Source organism: Alnus glutinosa, chromosome 13, assembly GCF_958979055.1.
Source record: "Alnus glutinosa chromosome 13, dhAlnGlut1.1, whole genome shotgun sequence".
Taxonomy (NCBI): domain Eukaryota; kingdom Viridiplantae; phylum Streptophyta; class Magnoliopsida; order Fagales; family Betulaceae; genus Alnus; species Alnus glutinosa.
The window spans coordinates 25,240,900-25,268,796 of record NC_084898.1 but is presented as its reverse complement, the minus strand read 5'-3'; the positions used below and the strand labels follow the sequence as shown (position 1 = coordinate 25,268,796).

Sequence of the window (27,897 nt, the reverse complement as noted above, 5' to 3'; positions counted from 1 at the left end):
CCGTTTATATAGTAAACGGCGTAAATTTATGCCGCTTGGACACCGAGCGTCATTAAATTTAATGCCGTTTTTATATTATAAAGTACCAAATTTTTTTTTTTTTTTTTTTTTTTTTTTTAATATGACCATACAAGAGGAGGAGAGAGAATTCGAACTAGTGACCTCCGCTTTATGAGGCGTAATCCACAGCCGATTAAGCTACCCCTTAGAGACACCAAATTTGTTATTTGTGCTGCTTATAAATAAATGGCATAAATTTAATGTCATTTTCACATTAGGCGGCATTATATTTAATGCCATTTTCATAAAAACGGCACAAATTTAATTTGTGCCGCTTATAAATAAACAGCATAAATTTTATGACACTTTTCCATTAAGCGGCATTAAATTTAATGTTGTTTATTTTAAAAGCAGCATAAATTAATGTTGTTTTCATAAAAAAAGGGTACTAATTTTATAATTTGTACCGCTTGTAAATAAACGGCATAAATTGGCACCACAACAATAGAAAATAGCATGTATCAGGGAAAAAACAATCCTAGAACGCGAACTTTAGCCTGAAAGACAACCCCCTCTAAAAACTTTCAAACACAAAACAACATATGCTTATATGACCAAAATGGGTTTGTCTCTAACCACAGAAAGGAAGAGTAGAAACGTATTACAGTGAAGAAAGATCTTACTATGTCTTTCCAATTATTTTTTGACAAATGTTGACAAATGAGCAAAAATAGTTAACAAACCAACATTTAAGCAAAATATATATATATATATATATATATAAGCAGATAACACAAAGGGGGAAAAAATAAAAGGAAATAAACAGTAAATCAAGAAGAAACGATAACTGTAAATTTCTAGGGTTTTTTTTTGTGATGCGATATCAAGAGTTCTAGGTGAAGATTTGTGACTTACAAAGTAAGATGGAGCTGGACGTGGAGATGGAACGGCCGAAGATGGAGCTAGTCGACGGTGGCGTGGAGATGAACGGCCGGAGATGGAGCCCGTCAACGGGGGTGTTGAGGGAGGAGATGGAGAGATCGAGAGAGGGAGGTTTTTTGGGGGGAAAAGTGGCAATGGAGCTAGACAGAGATGACGCGGCGTGAGATGGAGCCCGTTGACGGCAGTCGGAGATGGAGACCGTCAACAACGAAGTTGAGGGAGGAGATGGAGAGATTGAGAGAGGGAGGTTTTTGGGGGGAAAATGACTTTGGGTAAACTGGTTTGGGTCTTTTGGTTTTCAACACATGCAGGGTTTTTCAAATATATATATATTTTTTAATAAAAGTAAGTGCTGACGTGGCACCGTGCCATGTTAGCATCAATGGACTCTTTTTTTTTTTTTTTTAGAACAATGTAGCATATGCTACTATATATTGCTGAAAAGGTCTGAATGCTTACATATTGAAAAAGAGGTGCAAGACCCCTACACTTTAAACCAGAATGATCTGACTTAAAAGAACAGATGCTGGAGCAGAAACATCAAATCTTATCAGAATTACATTTGAGCATCTCTAACATTAATGCTCACTCTCAAATAAAAGAGAGCCGATCTAGCATCTAACCAACAAAAATTTCAAGAAATTTTGAGTAATACACAGGCAAACTGTACCGGAGAAATAAGAGGAATACACTACACATAAATAAAAAAACACCCAAAACAAGCAACAGGCAGTGGAACAGAAGCTGGCTTTGCCGGAGACGGTGGCGCGTGTAGGCCACGTGCTGTCACCGGTAGCACCCAGCCGTAGATCAGAAGCCGTAGACCCCAACTGCAACAGTGCACGTCCTGAAAAGGTGGAGCATGGCCGTCAAGCGGGCCAAAGAGCAAAAAGCTCTCTAGCATGTGAAGACCATGCGTCGAGCTCCGACGACCGACACGACCTATGCTTCCGACAACGGAGGATGACGAGGAAAGCGACTGAAGGGCGCTTGTCTTGAAGGAATCAACGATAATGTGTAGATCTGGCTCCAAACATCAAAGAAAAAACGGTGAAAATCCGGCCAAAGCACACCATTGACAACACGTATGGCTAGCCACTCCCCCAAGCTAGACATCTTGAGTTGAGCCTTCTTGCTTGAACAAAAGAAAAGACAAAAATAAATAAATACAAAAATACAAAAATACAAAAACACAAACCACCATAGTCCTGAAAAGAGTCAGAGGAAAGACAACTACCACCGGAACAACCCAGAGAACAAAAGTTTCACAGTCCTAATGGCTGAGAAAGGCTTAACCTCCACTAGTTCGCACCAGGAAGGGACAAAAAGGACACCCACCAGGAGGAGGGAGGCTGAAAGCCTCCCTTCCCCAAAACAAAGACAAACTGAAGGCTCTCTCTCTCTCTAAAAAACAGGAGCCTCTTTCTCTAGAAAACTTGATTGCAAATAACACAAGGCCATGGCTTAGTTCACAACAGGTACAAGTTGCATCGATGGACTCTTGATGGAAAATTAAGCACCGTGTATAATTACTTGTATGTCTAACATTAGACTTTCACTAATTATGAATTGTTACCTTAATAAATTTTAGCCATTTTTTTTATAAAAAAAAAAAAAAAAAAAAAGACACAAATTTTGAAGGTGTTATCTGGCCACCAATGGGAGAGTCCGGATTAAGATCATTTATAATTATTTGCTCGAATTTGAAAGAGTCTGAATAAATAATTGTAAGAGATATTTTATGAGATTAACTTGATTAAATAAATTTGAGTTTTTCAACCACTAATTCTGTCCAGTAAGATTCATAAATTATCTTTTATACTCACTTGTTTAAGTTCTCTAAAATTCAACCAAAAAATTGTAGAAAATAGGTGGAGTCCCAATTACTTCATCTTATCATCGAAGCTGAGAAATTAGAGCAAAGTACGAACCAATAGTTTGGCCATATCTAAGGCTGAGGAAAGGATAGCCCAAAAAACGCATAAAATGTTCTGAGAGACCACCCCTGTAACCCTCCTTCCAACCAAATCATGTCCATTTCCATGGCCTTGTTTTCTCCTCCAACCCACCCTCTATTCCTTTCTCCCTCTATATCTCCCAAACCCCATCTCACCCTCAAACCTCACCTCTCTCTCAGACCACCGACGGCCCCTTTCTTCCAACTCTCCACCACCAGGGCTTCAGCAGACATTGGAGCTGCAAGTTCAGCCTCAGCTGCCAACGCACCTGAACCTCCGCAGCCGGTAGTTGAGAAGGATGAGGGCCCTGCTGGGGACAATGGATTCTTGGGGGCAGCGGAAGGAGTAGATGTTAAGCTGGTGAGTAAGTTTGAGGACCCCAGATGGGTCGGAGGGACTTGGAACTTGAAGCAGTTTGAGAAAGATGGAAAGCCAGACTGGGATGCTGTTATTGATGCTGGTGAGCTTTTGGGTTTGTGTTAATTTGGCTTCAAAGTACTTTCATTTGCTTTATGTTCTAGGATTTCGTTTGTTTCGAATCTGGGTTTGAGTTTGTTTTTTCCTCACTTCTGCACAGCCAGTTTGGGTGTTATTGTGTTAATTTGACTTGGGGTGAGATTTTTTATTTTTTATTTTTTAAATTTAATTTTTTTTTTTTCACTTTCTACGGAAACTAGTCACATGCAAGTGATGCAACTTGAAAATTATAAATTTTAGTGAGCTATAGGTGTTTTTTCTCATGATCACTATTACTTTTTTGTTTAAGAACTAAATTGCTTACCCAAAAAAAAAAAAAAGGTTAGGAACTAAATTTCAGAAATTCATGATCTGTAATGAAAGCGTTCACAAGAACTCATAATAGGAACACTGAGTTACGATAAAAGTTATTCTTTTGACAAATGCAACCACTATATGATGGAAACTTAGAAATATAGCTACTGCAATAGTTTCAGAATTAGCTATTGTGTGACTGCAACTCTGTCAAAACAAAACCAGTCGAGATAATTTTGTCTAGAACGTGCTATTACCATAATGGAAATAGAATAATAATAAAAAAAAAAATCCATCCGCTTGGGGTATGATTCTGGTGCATGCATTTTCTTGTTATAGCTTGTATGTTTAAAACTGAATTAAATTCATAAAATTTAAGATTAAAAATTGTTTTCGTTTCATCATCAAAATGGGTCTGGAAGGCCAAGAAGTGATGTTGGTTTTGAGAAAGAAGTCAATAGCTTGTAATTCTATAAAACATGTTAACCAATTTCAAAACATGGTTCTAGTTGGTCTCATATACTTGGACTAAGGCTCAGTTGATTTTAATTGTTATTCTTGACTGAAATGGCCAACTAATTCCAATGAGTTTATCTTTCTAACCTAAGATTAGGTGATTTTTGGAAGTATCTTTACTCATAGGCTAGATTTAGTGGACGAATCTCCATTCTGTGATTTTGATGTAGGATAGGTTGGGCACTCCGCTCTACGAGCACTCAAGCAGTCCCCTACCTGAGAGGACTGCTCGACCACCGCTCGAGTTGTGGTCGGACAAGATGGATTGCTCGAGCAGTGGTCCACTGGGAGAAGCACAAAATTCTCCATTTGAGCCACGCTTGATGAGGGGCTCAAGCAGATCCAACTTAGGCAACAAATCAACTCAATTTATTTTGATTCCCTCTTTGATTTTAGTTTATATTTGGCAATGAATTTCCATATTTCCCATAGATTTCCAACTTTAGGATTTCCCATTTTTAGATTATTGCTATCATTAGTTTCTTTCCTTTTGAAGCCTTGTGTTTATTATTATAAAAAGGCTCCTGATTGTATTGAAGAAGCAACTTGTTGAAGAATGAATTGTTGAATCAATAAAATTTCAGTCTTCTTTACTCTAAAAAAGTTAACTTCTTAGCTTGTTAAGTTTTAGAATTGAAGACACAGTTCTTGTTTTCTTTTCATTTGCTTCCGCTACGTCAGATTTCAGATCAAATGTATGTCTTGCTTTAATTGGTCTCAGCCAATTACCAAAATTGGCTAGACCACGCCGCAAGTGGCATCAAGAAGGAAGAGAAATCCCCATTTCTTGCTATACTTTTGAGGTTTTCCTCGTCAATACCCAACATTTGTGGTCATTGTCTAGTCCTGATATATCTGATCAGTCATTGAAATCAATAATAATTGGCACTTGTGATTGTTTATCTCTTGCATGTTGAGTTCCGGGCCTCAAGGTGATTATGTTCTGGGGACTTCTGAAGTGAATGTCTCTACACTTGGAAGTTTGAACATAACTGTTTGGTGACCATCATATCAAGCTATGTAACCTCATGGTTGTGATTGGAGAATTGAAATTGTTTGGCACATCCACTACTTATGAGTGCATAGGGAGTTTTCTATCATTTTTCACACAAGCTAAGCTCTATGTTTTTTATTCCCATCTACTAACAAGGATATCATAATTTTGAACTGAGATAAAATATTATGGCCAGCTGTTGTACTTGAATCCCAAACTCAAAATAGATGTCACTCTACAATTAAAGATGCTTTACTTAATCGTGCTATTGATCTCTTGTAGCTGGTCCTATGTACTCAACGTAGTAAACCACAAAGTCAACCTTTACTTGATTCTTGGAAACAATGAAGGAAAGGAAAACTGTAAACATACTTATTAAGACTTGGTTTGGATCTTGGAAACAAGGAGAAAAAGAATCTGTCAAGTTTAAGGTTTCTATTTTAAGCATTTTCACAGATTCCATCTCCCCTTGTTTCCAAGTTCTTCCTACCTGAAAGTAGGTTTAATATTTTCTAATGTTTTGCGGGTCCAGGGGTGATTACTGATGTGTAAGCATGACTTATTTTCTATTGTTGTAGAGAACATCATGTCTATTTGTTTGTTTAGATCCTTTTTGTTTTTATGCATATATGTTAGCATTACATCAATTTCTAGGATGCCAGTAATCAAACATGTTTTATTTTATTATCATCATATGCAATTTTTTGTTGGTTAAGTTTCATGCAGCTACTTGTGTATCAATTTTGGTCAGAGATAGAACTGGCTGATGTAATTTTCAAATATACTGAAGACCCACTATATACAAATTAGCTTTCTTGATGAGCCATAGGGGTAGAGATCTCTGTAATTTTTACTTCCCTTATATTTTTGCATGAAATTTGGATGCTAGCTATCTATTTCTTGTCTTATCATGTGGAAGAGATGATAGGATGAGGTGAAGATGGAATGAATTATAATTAGTTAATAGTTTATTCATTATTTCTCTGGATACCTTTGATTACTTGATTTTTAATGGATCTCCTTGGATAATCATTTCAGAGGCTAAGAGGAGAAAATGGCTCGAGAGTAACCCTGAATCATCCAGTAATGATGACCCTATAGTGTTTGACACATCCATCATACCTTGGTGGGCATGGACGAAAAGGTTCCATCTACCTGAAGCAGAACTACTTAATGGTTTGTTCTGTCCATATTTTTTTTTTCTCTAAAATGAAAGATTGATCAGAAAAGAGCACTACTGGCTCATGCTAATCCATCTATGCTGTTTAATGGGTTTTATGCAGGCCGTGCTGCAATGATAGGCTTCTTCATGGCTTATCTGGTTGACAGCTTGACTGGGGTCGGTCTGGTTGACCAAATGGGCAACTTCTTTTGTAAAACTCTATTGTTTGTAGCCGTTGTTGGAGTTCTTGTGATCCGGAAGAATGAGGATATAGAGAACTTAAAGAAGCTGCTGGAAGAGACAACCTTTTATGACAAGCAATGGCAAGCAACCTGGCAGGATGAGACCCCTGGTGGATCCAAGAATCAGTAATGAAATTGCGATTCTGGAGTTTGCCCTTCAAATTTAATCTGCATCTTTCTTGAGTTATCAGAAAAAGAAGGAAGAAAAAAAATAATGAGCTCCTTCTTAGTTACCTGTTATTGTAATTACTTTGTTCTAGTGGAGAATGATGATTTAAATTCCCATCAGTCAGTGTTTTTAGTCTTCTAATAATTAGTTCTTTTGCATTTGCAGTTGCAAGATTCTTCTTTTCTGAATTCCTCTGAACATGTTTTCTTTTTGATGGAGTTCTGTAGAAAGAATTTTGGGGTGGGGACTAGGTAGCCCGTAACATATATGTTTTCAAAATGGAATGCTCTAAGACGCTTGAGGTTTTTTTTTGGGCCATATCTCCTTTCTCTTAAGTTAGTTTCATGAAATGCACTTGTATTTTATTTCTATCAAATAATTAAGCGAGAGAAGATGTGGCATCTCCATTTTCTCTGTTATTGGGTAGCTTTTAGACCGCTGTTTCTTGCCATGCCTTGAGTTTCTAGACACCCTTCTGCCAGTTTAAACTCGGTTTTCAACCCTTATTTCGGATAAGGATTTTCATCAATTGTGAGACAACCCATATAGGATTCACCTGCTCGAATATGTCCAAAACCTATTTAGACATGTGAATTTCATATGATATCTCTTATCATTTGTAGTCCAAATTGTTGGCGATTCAAATTCGGCAATGCAGCAATGCATGCCTTTTCATAGTATGTAGCCACATTTCTGTAAGTTGATTGTCAATTTTAAGAATTGTGCACCCATTAAGCTCGATAAGACCATGGGAATAAGGGATTAGAATCTCCAGTAATTTACTGCTCGCAGTTAGTTGTAAAATTGCTAGCAATTAAGACATCAAATTATTGGAGATCCTTATCCTGCATTGCTTGGTTTCAAAATAAATAAATAAATAAACGGCTGAGAATCAGCCAAGAAGCAGAACCAAATCAAGCCGAGAGAAAACTATAAAGAAAAAAAAAAATTGGGGCTATGATACCATGACAAAATAGGGTTTTGGTCTGAATTGATATATTTTTTCAGTGAATATACACTGAAGAGGCACACGGCCTTGTATACACAACAGGTATCCTTTACTAGTTTACAAAGGAAAGGAAAGAAATAAAGCGACGAAATATCTATCCTAGTTAGAAGTTTCCTTGCCTAATAAACTGGATAAATTGCCATCTTGGTGTGCTGTCAATATCTGCTAACAGCTAACAGCTAACAGCTCACAGTCACACCACCAGAATTTGCATAAATGTCAGGGATTATAACAACTCCTTTCTTAGATAAGATCTGCAGAGGAGATAATTTTGTTATATAATGTTTGAGCTTAGTAAATTATGTCTCCCTTGCATTATTACCTTATCTGCTTCTGGATCAGAGGGATGGACGTTTGCACCTTCTATTATGAATTTTGCCTTAACCTCGGCAGCATTTTCCCTTCAAATGAGAAATACACGTAACCCAGATTGACTTGTGTTTATCTAAAGCAAGCAGTATAGAGGCAATGTCCATTAACAAGTTGTAGACTTGAAGTGTACCAAACCCAAACCCCCAAATCAAAACAGCTTCAACATGTATGCTTGATGTACATATCAATAATGAAAAATAATAATAATAATAAAGTGATGGTAATAGTAATAAATTACATAAACACACACACACACACATATGAAACAACAAATTACTCAACCTGCGACATCAAATATATGAAACAACAAATTACATAAACACACACACACACATATATATATACAAGCCAAGAATGCTCTTTTCAAGCTTGAAGTGGGAAGGTGGTGGATTTCTCTGAAGGGGATGAGAAGGCTCTGTTCAAGCTTGTTATCCAAGCCAAGAATGCGAGCTGCAAGGCGAAAGTTGGGGTTGGTTGCTGCCAGAGCATTCATGGCTGCTTAAAACAATGAAACAGTAGTGAAGACCCAGGAAGCCAAGATATATAACACAGTCGAAGAAAACTAGCTTTTGAATGATTTCAGATGCTCGATTAGTTTAGTTAGTTTGGTTAATCTGTTAGAAGTCTGTTTAGTTCAGTTTATCATTCGTTTCTATCTTGCATAAATTAATTAGTTCAAATATAATCAACCGAATGAGATCAGTTTCATCTTCCATTTCACTCTCTTGCAATTCTCTTGAAGTCTTTTTCTTCCTTTTCTTCTCTGTTACGTTTCTGCATGTTGAGAAACTGATAAATGATATGGGAAAGGCCAAATCTGAGGATCAAGAAACGTCAGCTTATATATATAGAAATTCCACGTATTAAGTTTTTGGCCCCCGATTTTATAGCTTAAATATAACAAATTAAATTGAGAAAGATTCTCATTTGAGAGCGCTTTTTGAAAAAGAATTGTGCTTTTAAAACTTGAAAAATTTTGTTTTCATCGAACATGCATGTAATAAGTGTGTTTTTAAAAAGCGAAATATACACTTTTTCAAATTTGCTTTCAAAGTGAAAAAAAAATTGTAATGCACCTCAACTAAGTTCTAAAAGCTTTTAATGTTGCCCATCACTTTAAGTTCGTCCTTTTTTACGGAAATATCGCATGTGGGTTTTTAAAAGAAATTCTTTCCAAAATTTTCTTAAAAATATTATTTTTTTTTTAAACAAAAAACGATTAATAATAATAATAATAATAAAATATTGAAAGTGGCTTTGACCACTCCCATTTGGCCGAGGGGGTGGCTCAGACACCCCCCATTTGGCCGACCTAGGGTTGTAGGGGGTGGCCTAAGCCACCCCATGCACCATTTGGGGGTGGCTCGGGCCAATAAAGGGTGGCTTGACCATCCCCATTCAGTCGGCCTGGCGGTGGCATACCACCCCCATGGCCAATGGGGGTGGTTCGGCCACTCCCATGTGGTCAATTTGGCCACCCCAAACCCTTAGAGGATGGCCCAGCCACCCCATTTGGCCACATGGGGTGGCCGAACCACCCCCATGGTTCATGGGGGTGGTTCACCATCCCCAGGCCGGCCAAATGGGGTGGCCAAAGTCACTCCAAAGTTGGGGTGACTTTGACCACCACAATTTTTTTTTTCTTTTTTGAAAAAAAAATAAAGAAGAAGTCTTTTTAGGCATATTTTGGGAGATTTTCTCATAGAAACCCACGCGTGATATACGTTGGTCTATTTTTGTAAAAAAAAAAGACAGACTAAACTAACAGATTTGCGACATTGAAATTTTTTAAAACTTAGTTGGGGTACATTGCAAATTTTTTCACTTTGGAGTCAAAGATTGAAAAAGATGTGAAACATTAGGGAGTAAAATGTATTTTTCCCATTTAAAAAATAAATAATTTTAAAAGTTGTGTTTTTTAAATCGCAGAAACAACACTATTTTATAGAATTTATTAAACAGTTAACTATATTTTCGAAATTATTATTTTTTTAATCAATAAATTTTGAAATAGCTAAACTAAACGGACATTTAATATGATAATAATATAGGTCATGACCAATAACAAAATTTGTGAATGAAGGAGGTGGCCGGGTTTGGATTCAATTTTCTCGATTTGTATAAGGTAGGAAAAAAAAGGGCAATAACTTGTATTATATTATGACCATTAATAATCTCTTGAAATGAAGGGACAGTAAATTATAAAGCTATACTTATGGTTGTAATTAACCCAAAGGGTACATTAATACTTCCTTTTTCCCCTAATAAAATTAAAAGATAAAAAGGCTACCTCTTTAAATCTTGAGTTGCTGATATATATTATAAGATATTCCTGATATGAAAAGTTACATATATATATTGATAAAATAAATTATTTTGGAATGAGTCTTAAAGACTAGATTACTGCTCTGCCACTAGTTGATTTATACATATAAATAATAATAAAAAAAAGGAAATATATATATATATATATATATATATATATATATATATATATATACATGCATTTGTCAATAGTGAAAAGAGAAATTGAGAGAATCCAAACTTAAACCCTTTCATTGTATCATAAATCATAATTTTTTTATTTTTAGTTTTTATTTTTATATTTATTTTTATTTTTTTGTAGTGGAGGTTTATATTTGTCCATCATGAATGGGGTTTTTGAGGGTATAGAATTTATTCTGAAAGGGAGTTTATGAAAGAAAAAAAAAGAAAAAAGGCAACTGGCTGTTTGAATAATCAGAGGGGTGGCATTTTCTTTAGGCATGACAAATTACCTAACGATATGATCCAAACCCCCTTAATTATTTAGGAAGACAAATTAACAAACATTGATTTCTCATTTAAGTAATTAACCATCCACTATATATATACACTCAAGTGGGTCTCATATATACTACCTTGTATTGAAACCCAAAGAGAATGATAATTCCTTAACAATATAAGTAAATAGACAATTTGCCTAACGAACAATTTGAGTGGTTTGGAGATCAAATTGGTGCTTGGTTGGTATTAACGATCCTTGTGTCAACCAAATCCGTGTTTCATGGAAGAGGATGACAAGTTTGCCGTTGAGGAGGCACGAGTTCAACGGACGGAGGTAAGAGTTAATGCGCGCCGCCTTTGACTATTGTTAGCAAGCCTCAAATTTATCTGTCAAATCCATCTCACGTACGTACGTGGAGGAGGAGGAAGATGAATTTGTTCATGAAAAGTTCCAACATGAAGAGAAACTACACATGTTGTGTCCTAATTTTTTTTTTTTTTTTTTGTCAACTTCTTTCCATAATATCTTTATCATTAATTGACATCCGTCTCACAATCTAACCGACAAAGTAAGATATATATAATTGGATGTTCAATGTTTAGAGTCTAGAGAAGTCAATAGTTTGTCGAACGTTGGATACCATTAATACCAATGCCATTTGAGCTCACGATAAAGTATTATTTAAATAATTAAATTCATTATTTCTTATTAGTTAAAACTTTTGAATAAGTGATTATTTAACATTATATCAATAATATATGCTTATATCTTGAAACCCTACAAAAAAAAAAAGGCTCCCGGCCTCTCGCATTCATAGATAGATATTGATGCTATCAACACATGGTAACTATTACAAAGTCTTTGTAATAGTCAAATTATATAAATTAAATTTGTAGTGAAAGAGTTGGTTACAAATTAAACTAATGTAATTAATAGGTTAATGTTTTGTCAAATGGGCAATGAGATCCAAGTTTCGAGTGTATCACATGTTAAACTTAATAGTTAATACCAACAAATATATTAATCAGGCCGGTCGATCTCTAACAAAAGAATAGTAGCATTTAAGAAATAACTCGCCGGCCGGTGGTCTAGTTAATTGGCTTATTGAATTGCAGCCGGCCGATGAATTTGGAAGTAGTGAAACTGTGGAAGTACTGGATCTTGTAACTAGAATCGAGTACCATGCATATTGATGTCCTTGATATATATATATATAAAGGGAATCCGCTTGACAGGAAAGAAGAGGATCTAGCCCATTTTCTCCTCGCATGTTAATTTGTTTTGTTTGTGTCCGATCTATACGCGTTAGAATATAAATTTAATGATTAAATTTATCTGTTTCTATTAATTTAAACTTTTGGCATAAATTGCGATTTAAAATGGTATATATAAGAGTAAAGGTCGAGTTAAGTTCAATCATTGTCTCCGTCATTCATTTTATATTTCAATTAAATATTTCACGTGTTAATAAGCGGGAATTTAACCCACTTTAAATATTCCATGTTACGGCTCACTTATTAAGGAAGAATTTGATTAAATTGATTACTTCTTTTGAGATAAATGGTAATTTAATACACCAATTATATATTTGAAACTCTCTTTAGAGCACTAGCAACAGCTTCCCTAAATCTCATTCATTTCCTTAGATGTAAAAAAGACTCCTAAAAAATCTATTGAATCAGATTATCTTGTTGTTCCCTAAACTAAGAAAATACTAAAGGAATAAAAAATTGTATCCTAAATCTAGGAAAGCAAAAGTGGTTCCCTTAACATAATTTTAATATCAAATATTTGTTCAGCATTTATTTGAAATAATATTTAAATGATTTATTCATTTCTCTTTCTTCTAACACTTAATTTAAAGAATATTTAAATGGTATAAAGAAATAATAATGAAAGCTATTGTAATTTAAATAGAGAAACAAAAAGTGATTTAATTCTCTAAATTGAAAAATAGTTTTAAAAAAAATTGCTGCTAATGCTCATATGTATAGACACAGTTTGGTTTCGATCCAACCAATGGTATTATGTTGGCTGTCTCTTTTTGGCCTGGCGTTTCCATCCCCCATCTAATGTTGCTAGGCCTGCAATGCATGATACCCCCTGCATGCATGCCTGCATGCGTACAAATATGCATACCTAAACACATACACAAATATATATATATATATATATATGACTTCCTCGATCCATTAAGCCTCTTCTCACACTCTTAACAAAAATGGTAAAAATCAACAATCTTTCTCTTTCTCTCTCTATGATCTCATGACTCTAATATATCTTTGTATGTTGACATGGTATATGTTTTAGGCGACATGCTGCAAAGAGAAGGCAGTGTTGGTGACTGTGTATGTAGAGCGTCCGAGGATCAAGAGGAAGGTGTCACAAAATCACCATCACCATCATCACCACCACCACCATCATCTTCGTCAAACCATCAAACGAGAGTTAATCCTCCATAACCAAGGTCCTTCTGGTAAAGGGTATGATAGGAGAGCTCAACTTCTTCAGTACTCTCAACATCTTCGAGAGTCTGCTCGATCAGAAACACGACCACCCCAACCCTCACCATTGAAGCCAACTTCTTCTAGCAACCAGAAACCTACAAGCGAAGTAATTATATCATACTAAATACTTATATAGCTTAGTATTCTTACTAGAAAACGTCTATTTGTGAATTTTCACTTCATGTTTCTTAAGGAAGCAATTAATTAACTAAGCCTTAACTAATTCACATATGTATGTATAAAGCTAGAGCAACTTTTTGGCATCATATTTCTTGTATATAATAACAGAAGAACCGGGATTTTCTGCGTGGGTCCGAACCCTGACATAAATAAATAAATACATAGATACATATAGTCCATTTATGTTGAATGCACGTTTCTGTAAAATAAAAGCACACAAGTCTTAAAATTAATTTCATACTAAGCCATAAGATATATAACCGTACATAAAAGTTACATGTCTATAAAATCATTTTTAATAAAAAAGAAAAAATTCCTTTCAAATACAAATTAAAGTTTTCTAATTTGCTATATACATGCATGTACAAAAATTAAAACCCAAAAACCTACTTGACATTTCCTTCTAATTATGTTTAATAACAGTATTTCATAAAATAAAATTCATTCATTATCACCTTTGTAGTTCAATCTTTAGCAACTTCTTTCTAAAGAATTTCTTTATGAAGTTACTCTAGGGGAGTGAAAGTCATCATTGGCCTGGCCATAATATAGAAAACTATATTTTTATATAGAAGGACTCCAAAAAAAAAAAAAAAAAAAAAAATATTGGGGTTGCCAATTGCCAAGGAGGCCCCACATTACAAGCTAGGTCCGTCCCTACATATAATATCTAAGAGTAATATTATTTAGTAGACTGTTCTACGTAGGCATTTTTGCTAGACATTTTATGTGATACGATTGCTATTGATCTTGGTCTCTTGATTTGTGAGATTGTTGCTGTCCAAACACAATCAAAACGTCCTGGAACTCCAGCTTGCCGTGGCAGCCGGAAAATCCTGATTCCAAACTTCTTCAGATCTTTGACAAGTTCCAAAGCTAAGAAAGAGAGAAAGAAGAAGAAACAGAGTGGATCGATAAGCAATACGATTAAACCTGCCACCAAAAGTTTAGAGGTAACAATTAATTACTGGAGATTCATGTGATTTAAATCAAACCATGTTCTGCTCTTAATTGGAGGTAAAATTCTTTCAGATGCCAAAAAGGAAGCGGGGGTTCATTTCAAACTGTTTTTCAGCATTTCAAAAGCATAGCTGAAGCTTCATTTGGCTAACTTCAACAATTACAGGAATATAAAATGGGAAAAATAAGATTATCTCAGATAATTAAGAAGTTACATTATATTTACAAATTACAGGTCTATATGACCCTTGATATATAAATAAATCAAATATGTTCTTTCTTATATTGTAACTCATCTTTTTATAGTCACTATGAATATAATATGGTTTCTTAGCTTGGATTAAGCTTCTTGGCTTTTCTACTGTTGACCAGCTAATGCTTAGCAACAACAAATTCATCTTCCTGGAGTGAAAAAATATTCAGACCTTATTGTTAAGAGGAGCATCAAGCAACATCATCCCGAAACAAATGCCACACAAATTCAATGACTTGATTTGGATTAGGCATTTATATTATTGGATGAGTGAAACAGGAATTTTTAATTTGACAAATGACAAGCAAAAGATCGAAATATAATGATTACATTCTCATCATTCTATCTGTGTTTAACCCACATCTTATTTGTCAACAAAAAAAATACCAAGAATGAGTTAGCTAGCTTGATCATATGATATTCACAAATGAATGTAATACAAATCCAATGAAGTTTGTGGTCTGTAAATCATTTGCAACTGAGGTATTGGATCAAGATTCCTGGGTATGGTTGAAAGACAAAAATGAGTTTAAATGATCTGTTGGGATCTTTGCTGCCGAGTATACTCCCAGAGAGCAATGGCACCACTGACATGAACATTGAGAGATCTAACAACCCCCAATTGTGGGATCTCAATGCATGCGTCCAAGACATGTATTATATCCACAGGTATGCCCTCCTTTTCACGTCCGAGTACGAGGACCTGGCAAAATGATGAATTAGGCAGACCAAATGATACAGATAACTTAACCAAAAAGATTACAGATAGAATTGGACAAAATTTTCAAATTTCTAGTAAATGAAATGGAATCACTTCCACCAATAGACAATCGAAACTGAAAAATCCGAGGGCAGCTAGGACTGTGCATGGACTACGACGGATTCAGAAAGGCCTCTTCTGGCTTCCACCTCTGTTAAAGTCGGAACAGTCAGAAGGTTTTCCTAGCTGCTTTCGCCTTCAAAAATTCAGAGTTTAGAGTCGGTCGGAATAGTGATGGGCTGAAGATGAAGAGATCTCATATCTTTTGTCTTCGTTGAACAAAGTCAAAGAGATCTGACAAAGATCTCTTTGCCTTCTTTTGATGAAGACTCTTAATCTTCATCAAACGAAGACGCTCCATTTGCGTCCTCATCTGACAAAGACAAATCATCAAACGAAGAAGAGATAGGTCTTTGCCTGACAAATAGTTGAAGATCGAAGACGAAGCGTCTTCGTCTTGCTCAAGCTTATACAAAATGAAAATTTCAAGAGATGGATTTGAATGAGTGAAGATCCAGGGGAAAATGAAGATGCCTGTAAATATATATATATATATATATATATATATATATTTTTTATTATTATTATTATTATTTATTTATTTATTTTAATATAAAACTAGTTGGGCCGGGTCAGAATTTAATGAAAACCCATTTTGGGTTTTCGACTTCAGTTGGAAATCGAAAATGATATCTGACATCTGACCCTCTTTGGTCGGAAGCTGACCTGCATGGGTCATAAACGGGTTGGTGCTAGATTGGAAGTCAGATGGGCGGGTTTTTGCCTACCCCTAAGGCCAGCACCCAAGCAGGTGGAAGAATTGGGGAAAAATAAGAATTTTTTTTTTTTTTTTTTAATAATAATAAAAAAAATAAAAAAAAAATAATAAATAATAATAAAAAAAAACTCTTGGGCAAGTAAACTAGTTAAGAAATTGCAAATTTCCCTCTCTTTTCCTCCTGACCAGCAAGCCTATGTGATATTTTTTAAAAAAAATAAAAAATAAAAACTTTTACCTTTTTATTTTCTCTTTTCTTTCTGTCTTTCTCTTTTATGATTGTAGCTCTGGTGAACCTTTCTTAACTACGCATTACAATAAGAATGGAAGATGACTACAGATAAATAATGTCCGCTGATTTTACATTTGTTTTTTTTTTTTTTCAATATTAAAAGAACTGGAAGGCTTGAGTTTGTAGAACTTACCGTCTTTGTGGGAAACACATACTGGTCAAGAGGTATACTATTTGCAGTTTGCTCTAATCCCAATATAGAGAACCCTTCTCGTTTCTTTTTCTCTAGGAAAACCTTCACACTATTCACAGGAACTTCTATGATAGGAACCCACTTCTCTGCTGTCACACTGGGAAAAAAAAAAAAAAACAATGGTTTTGAATTACTGACTGAAAGGTAGCTAGAATATTACTTCAGAACTTATAAATAGGAAATAACATATAGAAAAATTTATGTGACAGGGAAGAAAAGACCAAAATGTGTGGATTATCGAATGGTCTTTGAACACACTTGAAAACTAGACAATTAGTTTGTGCCTCATACTACAGAGAGGTGCAATCAATTTCTGATTCATAACATAAATATTCAACAGAAATGACCAGACAACTATGAATCTTCAATATTAGGTGATAATCCCTGTTCTAAAACTGCTACCGTGCTTCTTCATATTACTTATTTAATTCTCATATTCTTTTGTCATGTAGCATAACTTCCATTATGATCAACTTGTTGAAGAAAATTCAAATTCAAAAGGTAATTAAGCCTCTAATTTTCAAATAAGTTTATATGGGAAGTAGAAAAGATTCTCCAATGACATTTATCAAACATAATGGAGCCTTTTTTTTTGGGTACGTCAAACATGATGTAAACATTAAAATGTTCTATATAAACTTGATATCAAGCAAGTATATGGGTCCAATGATTATATTCCAGATCCAACAGTAACTAAGATTCAGAGATGGTATAGAATGTAAAGAGCTTCAAACAGAGGGTAGTGAACTATCATCAAGACCTGATGAGTTGGAACTGTTTATCACGTAATATGTTTGCATCCGCAATGGCCAATCCTGATGCCTTAAAAACCTGACACAAACAATGAACAGGAAAAACAAGCTAATTATACCGCCAAAACCATGAAATGCGAAAAAATAAAAAGAAAAACCCAACCAAAACAATTATTATAACCACCTACAACATACCTCACATGTCCGTGCTAATCCAGCAAGGTTAGGTATACGATCAAGCAATGACGCTACTAGGATAAGGGGTTGCTGACTAGCTCTTATTCTTTCCATAGCTAGACTTCTAGACTGAAAGAACTGATTTAGAAGCTGATCATCCTTCTCCATTTCTGCTTCACATAGTGCAAGTATAAATTTATTAGAAGAGTCAGAAAACAATTTTCATTTGCAATTCAGTAATGACAACACTAAGATTTCAATGTGAAGCAATCAGTATCAACCTTTCAACCACATAATGATTGAGGTACAAAGAGAAATGGGACCGAAACCCAATGGTCATATTTGAGTGTCATCAAGGCAAAAGGTATGATTGTAGTTGTTTTAGATTTTCTTTCCCACAGAAATGAGGTGGAGCAGATTGTAAGCTTCATGGTTGTTAAACCATCAATTATCCGAAAAATTTAAGCTGATAGGAAAGGATAATCATTTCATTAATAATTTAACATTTTTCCTCATATGAGTGACCAAACAATACATGGAATATTTTAATTGAAAAGGGGGATGAACTATGGAATAAGGGTTCAAACTCAAGACCTTTATTATTATACAATATTAAATCACTCATAATCTTAAAAGCTTAAGCTAATAGGAAATAGCGAGTTTAATATTTAATTAACATTCAACGCTCCCTTCACGTGTGGGTTCAATTCCCCCTCAACAAGTGGGACCTGACATTTAGAATATTAACTTCAACGGGGTAAATTACAAAGTCAATGTTCAAACTCAGGACCACTACTCTGATGTTTATCACACAAGAAATAGATAACATGTGCTTCTGCTTGAATCAATGAGTATTCACAATATAGTATGATTGTACAATTAGCTGCTTCCTTTTCATCTATAATTAACTTCATTAATTTCTACATACCAACAAGTTGTTCGTAAGATACTTTGTTGCCAAAGAAGGAACTAGCATCGTTGTCTTTCTTCTCATGTTTAGAGAGAGTAACCTTCTTTTGAAAATCCAAACAAGCATCTTTGGGCAGCTGGCTAAGCAATTTTTCTTCTTTAGCATTATACGACGGTTCCATGCAGTCAGGATCTTCATCAATTCTAATGCTCTCATTCTTTATAGTCACCACATCCCTTGCCATTGAACATCTAAGGTCTTCCCTGGCGTCCTGCAACACTGAAAATGAGATACAAGCCCCCAAAAAGAATGCAGTAAAAAGTGATCAAGTTCTTACATTTAGAAAGGTGAGCACTTGCTCCATAAGGGATATGGGCACGCATTCAAACTCGAGTTCCTTCAACAAACCAAAATAAATAAATAAATAAGATACATAAAGTATCAAAAAGGATCATCACTTAGTGCTGGTCTCCACCTAATAAGGGTCCTGAAAAGTATCATTTCAGTCAATTTTTATTGAAGTGATCAGAAATTAGAAATCGGGTATCAGAGGACATCATCAAACAGACTCTGAAAGATTTTTTTTATTGGTAAGTTACACACGCACCGGGTGGAACTTGAACCCACGACCTCACCCTCCACCTTGCTACAAAGGGAGGAAGTACCATTTGAGCTAAAGCTCATTAGTCAAACAGACTCTGAAAGGTTAATATGAACATGTAAGTGATTGCACAAATGATTGCCATGTTCTTACATGTATGAGGTAAAACAACTTTTTATTTCCATACGATATCAAATCTATTTTTAGAAAGAATAATATATTTACAATATCAACTGATTATAGACAACCCTTGAACAAAGCTTTGTAGTTCATATGTAAACAAAACATGTCCATAGACAATTTGTACTACCAGGAGAAAAATGCCCTTCTCAGCAGTATTTCACAAAAAAAAAAAAAATACTAAACGACAAGAAAGAATATTTGTGCATTGCTTTTTGATTGTAAAATGTCCTTCAAATTTAAACTATGTCAGATATTTAAATAAGAGAAACAATAAGTACTCATGAAACAAAAATATGCCAGAAGTTAAAAAACTAGGATAGAAGCCTTATTGTTGGGTTTTCTAACCATATTTTTGGTACATATATATTACTTATGGGTAAGTCGAATATTTTACCTGGTATGGTTTTAAGAACCAGAAAAATTATTACGAATTACAATTAGGAAAGCAGTATTCCTATTATTGCTTGCCCCATAATTCAAGCAAAGTGCCCCAATATATGCAGTACTTCCCTTTCCATTAGTTTTTAAAGTTTTTGAGTATTTAACGCATGCAACTCTTGTCCAAGTTCTCATATTAGTACATACATGGAGACAATTTGCTACCTTTTCTTTTTCTTTTCTTTTTTTCTTTGTTTTTTTGCTTCATTTTATGCTGTTTCCTAGAACGTGTATGATACTCTGACAGTATTGACAGGGTGTTTTTTTTTAAGCACTGGCAGGATTGTAAATGGTTAAAAAATTTCTGTGCTTCCTATCTATTCTCTCTATTCCGAAAGGGCTAAACTTGTAAACTAGATTGAGTTCAACAAAGAAGTCCCAGACCTCAACACGATTGATGAAAATTCCAGCTGGAGTGACGGAGATTTTGGGATTATAGGCATCGAGATATCCTTCCATCGATGCTCGCAAGCTAAAATAGGATCAAATAAAACTACAATGTTAAGAGCTTTCTATAAACCATATGCATAACAGAAGGCATGAAATCAAGAGAACATATCAGATATGCTTTTTTTAAAAAAAGAAAAAGAAAAAAAGAAAGAACATATTTATTGGGCTCATGTTCTGCTTTACAGCCTACTACCAGTGAAAAACATGTTCAAACTATAATACACGAGAGACAACCACGCTACAACCATGCTACAGGCATCTAAAATCTAAAATTTCTGGAACAATTAAATGATAGTACAAACTAATGACTTGATTTCTACCATTAACAAATGCAAAAGTATCATAATATGAGAAGCAATAAGAAATGGGTGAGACGCTTGGTTTTGCCCATTTATTTAATATTCATGCCAGTAAAGATGGCCTTGCTCAGAGTTCTTTAAAACATAGGTGCTACCATTGTGTTTCAAAAATTACAATCAATATAGGACATACCATGTTTTATGAACTGACATTATATTATATAAAACTTTGAATAATTTTTTTTTAAAGAATAATAATTTAATAGAAGAAGAAGAAAAGCTCACGTACACGAAAAGTATACAAGAGAAGCAACCACCCTATTGGGATCGAAAATCTAAAAAGTTAACAAGATCTACAAGATTAGTGGAAGAGAAATTAGGAATAGAAGTTACAGCCCAATTTAAAAGGGAACTCAAGGAGTATTTTAATTGAAGCGCATTAGACCCACGGTCCTCGAAAAGACGTCGATTTCTTTCTCTCCAAACCGATACCCACTATTAAGTGCCTCTTTCTTAGATTATCCTAGGTCAGTATCCTTCCTAATGCTTCTGTCCATACAAAGAAAACAACTCCTGTAGGCCCCTTATTTTTCCATATGCTCTTCCAAGGAAAGAGAAACCAGCAGGGGGCCTAAGCAAACATGCTCTTTTCCATAAACACCAAACAGGCACAACAATAATATCATTAGTGGTAATTTCCAATTCATGTTTGCTCAACAACCAAACTTGGAATGCAAAATTTTCCCCACCATAAATCTAGAATCCTTACCATACATTAAAATTAAAAAGAAAAAAAAAATCCTGACCCAGTCATACTAGCAAGAAGCTTCTGAAAAGCATTCACCACAAAAAGTGGCCACCTTATCTGTATTTCAAAATACAGACACAGACCAAGAAAATGTTGACAGGTGTTACTTGATCAAATGAAATGCTATCATACAACTCTAATTTCAATTGACAAGCATGGAATATTTTCATTCTGTCGTGAGATACTTCACAAATGATATGTAAAAACTGTTAGTAAAAATTATACCGCACGCAATCAGAGTTCTTTGCCAGGTATGATTTCAAATCCTCAAAGCATCTTTTCTCTAAAAGAATTATCTGAGACGCTCCAGAATCTGATGTAGGAAACAGTTTGCAAAGAACTTGGTACACTAGCAACTACCAAAAAAGATAAAGAACATGAGTCATATAAATGAGAAGAAAAAAATTATTAGAAAACACGTAAAACTACAGGGCTTATGAGCACTGACCTGGGTGAAACCACGTAAGCTGTGATGATGTGACGTTAAAAATGGAACTATAGGAGGAAGTAATTCATTCAAATGCCTGAATTGAACTGCTTCAGATGCGTGGAGGATGACATTAGCTGCTATAAATACATAAGAAGAGAGCGCCTGCATTTGATGACCAAAGTTACACAGTAGTGTGGAGTACTACAAATAATGTGGACTACCGCATTTCATGCAATTAGTGAACTTCTAGCAAAGACAATTGCATGTCAGCAGTCAATTTTTATATTATAATATGATTATGTACAGGATAAGAATTGGAAAAACAAATTTAATGTTAAGCTCAACCAGGATTGATTCTGTTCAAATCAGAGCAGAAAGCCATAATTGAATAAGACAAACCCAGAACATATGTTACATATCATTCTAAAAATCAATGCTGCTAAAAATCATTTTCTTCAATATTTTAATTACAAAATGAAGTAACCAATAAAGTATGCAATTAAAGGATAAAAAAAAGCATGCATACACTACCATTCAACCACTCAGAATATTACATTCATGACCACGAAGTACAGTTTATGCTCAAAATTGTCTTTAGAACTTTGTTGGCATCCTTTCCCATACAATTATCCTTCCACAGACTCTCCTGGATTTACAGAACAAAAATGGAAAAACAAAGGAAAGGCATCATATGTCCATACTGTAAACAGTCAGATGGCACCACTTACCCATTCAACACATCATAATTGCAGAGAACTTTAAGGAAGACTTTTTTCCCTACAAACTCAATATTCAAATAAGAGCCTTAAGAGGGGGCTGGATGCATTATAGAAAGCTGAGTTTCTGATTTCTCTTCTAATATTAGACTTGTTGGCCATTTTATTTCCTTTATAGAAAATTGTTTTATAAATAAATTCACCAAGAAGAAATCAGGAATGCAACCAATGTACATAAGAACTATACAAGAGAGAATCAAATCAGAAAAAAAAAATAAAAAAAAAAAAAAAGAAAAAAAAAAAAGGAAAGAGATAAAGATTACACTCAAGGAATGAAGGTGCAGAAAAGGTAGAGTAGGCCATCCAACCATATAAACTGGAAAAGGAAATTTTGCTTTATGATCAAGAACAGAACATTCCAACACAATATTTACCTGAGGCCTCATGTCATAATCTCGTAATATAGGAACTAATTGCTCCCCCACCTGTCATTTAATCAATAATATTAAGAATTAATGCAAGAAGCTACAAGCAGTTGTAATAATACCTAGACGTGCCAAAAATCTTGTCCATAAAACCATATAAGGGCAGAACTCCAGAATCCAAGCAGGCATGAGAGTCACAGCCATGAGTCAAGTCATAGACACAAACTCAAAAAGATGGCACTCACATGGAATTGCTTGGGTCATGCTTTGTAGGGTGAGCAAGTTACTGGCAAGTTGGAGGGGACAATTGGGACACTGTACTGTTTTGAAAATGTGGAGGTGGGCTCCTTTGTGTTTAATATGGGGTATTTGGAGAGAGCCGCATGTAAGAAGCTTTGAAGATCGTGAGACTGTGATGTTAGAGTTGAGGAAAATGATGATCCAATCCCTTTATACTTGGAGAGTAAAATGGAATAGTTTGCATGTTTCTAATTTTTCTGAGTTTTTGGGATTTTGTTCTTCTTTTCTTAAACTTTAGGGGTTATCTTTGTATAATTCATATGTACTAGGGTTGTGTCCCCCTCTACACTTTGAATGAATTTGCATTACTTACAAAAAAAAAAAAACACCAATATGGTAATGACTATGATGACTATGACAACTGAGATACATTGTCCCCATTACATGATAGATTATAAAACCTACGTCAAAACAAACCACTCCACTAGCTTCACAGTTATCATTCTAACACTTCATTGCTTCAATTTTGAGTGTGTGAATGCCAAACATTATCCTACAAGTTGAACCAACTACCTACTCAACGCAATCCAACGCTACCTCCAGATAAAAGCAACAAGAATATACTTAGGTTGGACTGCAGAGTTGTGTAAACCTGGTTAAGCCAGATTGTGAAATTGTTCGGCTCATGGTAAGATAATTTCTGTGTTTTCTTTATTTCTATTATTTTTAATGTCAAAACTGTCGCAAACTTCCAAGTAAAAACTGGTCAATGGGCTGTAGTCCAACAGGCACTTCCACCCCCTTAAAGACGAGGTGGTGAGTGAGAAGGTGTGACTTCTAATCCTGCTGGGTGTGTAAATCAACTTTCTGAGCAAAAATCTTTCCAAATAAAAATTGAACAACGACCATGAAAATGGCCGGCTGTATTTGTCATGTAAATTCAATAAAACTATCCTTACCAATGATGGAAACTTCAAGTAAATATTTATTGCAAATGTCTCCAAGTATTGGCGGACAGCAGGTAAGTTGTTTCTCTGCAGAAATCAAAAGGAGAAGTAAGATATGTAGCACCCACCAAAGGTTGGATATGTAATTAACATTTTTACAGTAAAGAAATTCAACAGACTCAATTGTGCATGAGCATTCTAGCACCCACCAAAGGTTGGATATGTAAGTAACATTTTTTTTTTATAAGTTACGTTTTTTTTTTTTTTTTTTTAATAGGTAAGAAAAGATTTATTAAAAAAGCGTAAAGGCGCCTCTTGGTACACAGGAAGTATACACAAGAAACACCAAAAGCTAACCCACAACAACTAACAGAAAACGGAAAAAAAAACCCCAGAACCCAAGAAAGAAAGCCCAAAACAACCCACAAAAGAGCCCAACTAGACACGAGAAAAAACCCAAAGACCCGAGAGAATACCCACAACCCACCAAAGCACACAATCCTACAACATGCGTGTTAGCAGAATTGAAGCCTCATTATTTTCAGAATTGACACATATATTTTACCTTATTTAGTTTAGCCATTTATGGAAGAATATATTTATATAGGCAAGTAATTAATATGCTTTATTCCCTACCATATGTAGTTTAGGGTTTCTTGGTTACCACTCATTGTCTCTCTATAAATAGAGACCTATGTAATATTGTAAGGACAACTTATTGAATACAATGTAGTCTATTATTTGTTTCCGTTCTTTCTCTTCTGCTCTTTCTCTCTTCCAAATACTTCTCCAATATTATTCCGACATAGTATCAGAAATATTTTAACTTCTGACATGGTATCAGAGCCAGGTTTTTAACTTTTGACAATGCGGGCCTTTCCTTTACTACGCCTATAGGAGACTGAAGCGTCGCCATAATTTATGGAGCTTTACAAGTTCAGTAGCTCCCTCTTGCCTTTTGACTTCTGGCATGCTATCATCTTCTCTCACAAAAAAATCTATCTCCATGGTGTCCCGAATATCCACGGCCTCCTCCTCAAAAGAACCATCCAAAGCCCAATCCAAGGATAAACCATCCCCATAATCTTCGTCTCCCTCCCAAACCACAATCTCCCCATTATGATCAAAACTAATAGGCCAATTTCGAGAGTGAGAAAATCCATTTCCTTCAGCGGAATGAGAAAAAGGAGATAGGCAACCTCTCGGTGGGGAGGAAGCTCCAACCATCCCGACCTCGACGACCTCCTGTAGCGACGTGAAAATAACTGGCACCTTCGAGCGAGGATTGAGAAATCTCCTTCTTAGACCCTGCTTCGCTGGAGGCTTTGTAACCTTCTTCACTGGCGGCTCTGCAACTGTAACCATTTTAACAGCACAGCCAACAGACATCTTCATGGCTTTCAAGGAATCCGAAAATAGCTCATCATTCCATTTCACAGAATGCCCTTCCCTTAGTTCCTTCGCCCTCTGATAGTAACACTGGAAAGGCTTAGAAATAACACAGGGAGGGAAGATTGCAACTTCTCTCCCAACTCAGTCGCTCCAGCAAGAGACGAAGGGGCAAAATCGGGTTGAGGAATCTGAAGTGGCCTCAACAGAATGAACTTGAAGACATCAGCCGAAGAATGGGCCGGAACCGCCTGAAAATCAGGATCCAAAGCCGGCGATGGAGGAAACCCGAAGACTGTAGAGGCTAGACTTGAAGGAACCGGTGTCACCTGCAATCCACTAGACCCACCCCCAGAAGAAGACAGAAAAGGAGCCATCCCACTAGTTGTCGACAACGAGGGTATCTGCCGAAGAGAACACCCCAACGGGACCGGCGGCACCGGACCCACTCCCACTGGGTCAATCCTCGAACGCCTTGTCGACCCACCCCCAGTAAAATGCAACCCCAACAACTCCCCAGAAGTTGATTCCGACGACAACTCCGGAATGATTCTCGCCGGACGGGCGGTTTTGGAGTTTGGCAGAAACCAGCCCAAATGACAAACTGAACGTTTCCGATCCAAGCCTGGGCCTGTCCTCAAACGCCTTGTCCACCCACCCTCAATAAAATGCAGACCCAACATCTTCCCAAAGGCTGACTCCGAACATGACTCTGGGTCTCGGCAAAAACCGGCCAAAGCCATTACTTGTGTGTTTCAAACCCAGGTCAGACCCGAACACCCGGCCCATAAACTTCCCAGCAACTCAGCCCATGGCCAATTTGAAACTGATTACCAGCTGTTTCCACGTACGCAAGTTCGAGTATTTGAAATTCAAATTCGAACTTGGGAGAGACTACTTGTTCAGTGGTCGGTGATTTTGGTCTTTGGCCAGAGGATCCAGCGGGGGAGATTCCAAGGAATAGCAGTCTACCGCCATTCTCTGGTCTTCCTCTGCAAACCTCACCACCAGAAGAAAATCACACATCTCAGCCGGTGAATCCCTCAATCTGGAAGGAAGATCCCCCACGCTGGTCAACTTCTTCACGGCAGTGATCGGGTTCGACCTCAACACCTCCGCAAAAAAGAGCCCAGTCCACTTCGTAGCCAAACCCAAACTTGTCCCTTCTACCTTCCCAACCTTCTGTTCCAACGAAGACGATGACCTGAGCCCGCATCCCACCATGGCTGAGAGGTAATCTGCCACCTTCCTCAGTTCGCCGGAGAACTTGTGCCATCCCCATCCTCCACTACCCTCAGGGATCAGAATGAAACCTTTCCGATCACAATTATGTGGCGTTATTCCAAACAATGTGATGCTTGGGAATCTAGATTCATAGGAATGTGACTATTCCCACATTTGGGGAAGAATTTGATAGGATTCCTAAGAATATGAGATTCTCATGTTTAGGTTACTCCTAAGCATCTTATAGGAATTATTTATTCTTCCTAATATATCCATATGTAATTTTCGTCCATATCATCCACACAATTTGCACGTTTTACTACCAAAAAAAAAAAAAAAGTCTAGACCGGGAATTTTATGGGAAATGGAAAATGAAGAATGTCAACTCCTTGTTATTTTGATAGTAAGATTAGACAATGATCCGACGTGATTCAATGATTTCATATCAAAGAAGTCATGCATGTCGATTTCTTTCACTGAGAAAAATGCAGCTGCAGGTGAAAGAATTCTAATCAAATCAGGGACAAAGAATTCTAATCAAATCAGGGACATTTTATTATTGGGAACCCAGAAAACCAGATAGCTTCAATCACTTTTCAACTCGCTAAATGGGTTCCATTCAAGGATATAAATACAAAACCACGTAGCCACATATAATTTCTCTGTGTGTTTATATAAAATAAAAGCATAGAAGTCTTAAATTTAATCCCATGGCATCGCAAACACACAATAGCATAAACAACTAGCAAATAAACTAAACACGATCTATAGGGTCCACGAAAATTGGTACTTTTGAGCGTGGACTCTTTTTCCTAACAAGATCTCCTGAAGCCTCGAACAACAACAATGCTGAGAGTCGAGCCAAAACATTAATGGGGATAAAAATATCATTTTGGGGGGACAAATTTATAAAATATGTATATTTAAAGAAGAATTTTAAATATTTTGGGGGGACATTCGTCCCCCCACCCGAACACCAGATCCACCCTTGGTTCCATTCAAATTTATGGTCTTTTGTTTATCATTTACCTTTTTCTTCTTGGTTACCTATTTGATGGTTCAATTTTCTTGTAATCGTATTTC

At 35.9% G+C, this 27,897-nt stretch overlaps 3 protein-coding genes across 4 annotated transcripts in view; 2 read left to right on the top strand and 1 right to left on the bottom strand.

Annotated features, from left to right (window-relative positions):
- The first annotated feature begins 2,851 nt into the window (after window positions 1-2,851).
- Window positions 2,852-6,925, top strand: LOC133854973 (light-harvesting complex-like protein 3 isotype 1, chloroplastic). Its single transcript, XM_062291255.1, has 3 exons — window positions 2,852-3,360; window positions 6,220-6,357; window positions 6,465-6,925. Exons 1-3 carry the CDS (start codon window positions 2,973-2,975, stop codon window positions 6,713-6,715), a joined length of 777 nt encoding a protein of 258 aa, XP_062147239.1. The 5' UTR covers window positions 2,852-2,972; the 3' UTR covers window positions 6,716-6,925.
- A 4,103-nt stretch (window positions 6,926-11,028) lies between these two features.
- Window positions 11,029-14,733, top strand: LOC133854046 (uncharacterized). The gene is made up of 4 exons (XM_062290074.1): window positions 11,029-11,235; window positions 13,213-13,515; window positions 14,360-14,542; window positions 14,622-14,733. Exons 1-4 carry the CDS (start codon window positions 11,182-11,184, stop codon window positions 14,682-14,684), a joined length of 603 nt encoding a protein of 200 aa, XP_062146058.1. The 5' UTR covers window positions 11,029-11,181; the 3' UTR covers window positions 14,685-14,733.
- A 379-nt stretch (window positions 14,734-15,112) lies between these two features.
- The window catches only part of LOC133854045 (uncharacterized), a 50,845-nt gene continuing 38,060 nt past the window's right edge, over window positions 15,113-27,897 (bottom strand). For both annotated transcript variants that reach the window (XM_062290071.1, XM_062290073.1), the window contains 11 exons: window positions 24,214-24,288; window positions 23,024-23,074; window positions 21,892-22,035; window positions 21,669-21,799; window positions 20,271-20,358; window positions 19,002-19,061; window positions 18,683-18,935; window positions 17,773-17,924; window positions 17,586-17,656; window positions 16,766-16,922; window positions 15,113-15,505 (listed from right to left, as the gene is read on the bottom strand). In XM_062290071.1, the coding sequence (XP_062146055.1) occupies window positions 15,332-15,505; window positions 16,766-16,922; window positions 17,586-17,656; window positions 17,773-17,924; window positions 18,683-18,935; window positions 19,002-19,061; window positions 20,271-20,358; window positions 21,669-21,799; window positions 21,892-22,035; window positions 23,024-23,074; window positions 24,214-24,288 (1,356 nt within the window). In that variant the 3' untranslated portion in view covers window positions 15,113-15,331. The remainder of the gene's footprint in view (window positions 15,506-16,765; window positions 16,923-17,585; window positions 17,657-17,772; window positions 17,925-18,682; window positions 18,936-19,001; window positions 19,062-20,270; window positions 20,359-21,668; window positions 21,800-21,891; window positions 22,036-23,023; window positions 23,075-24,213; window positions 24,289-27,897) is intronic.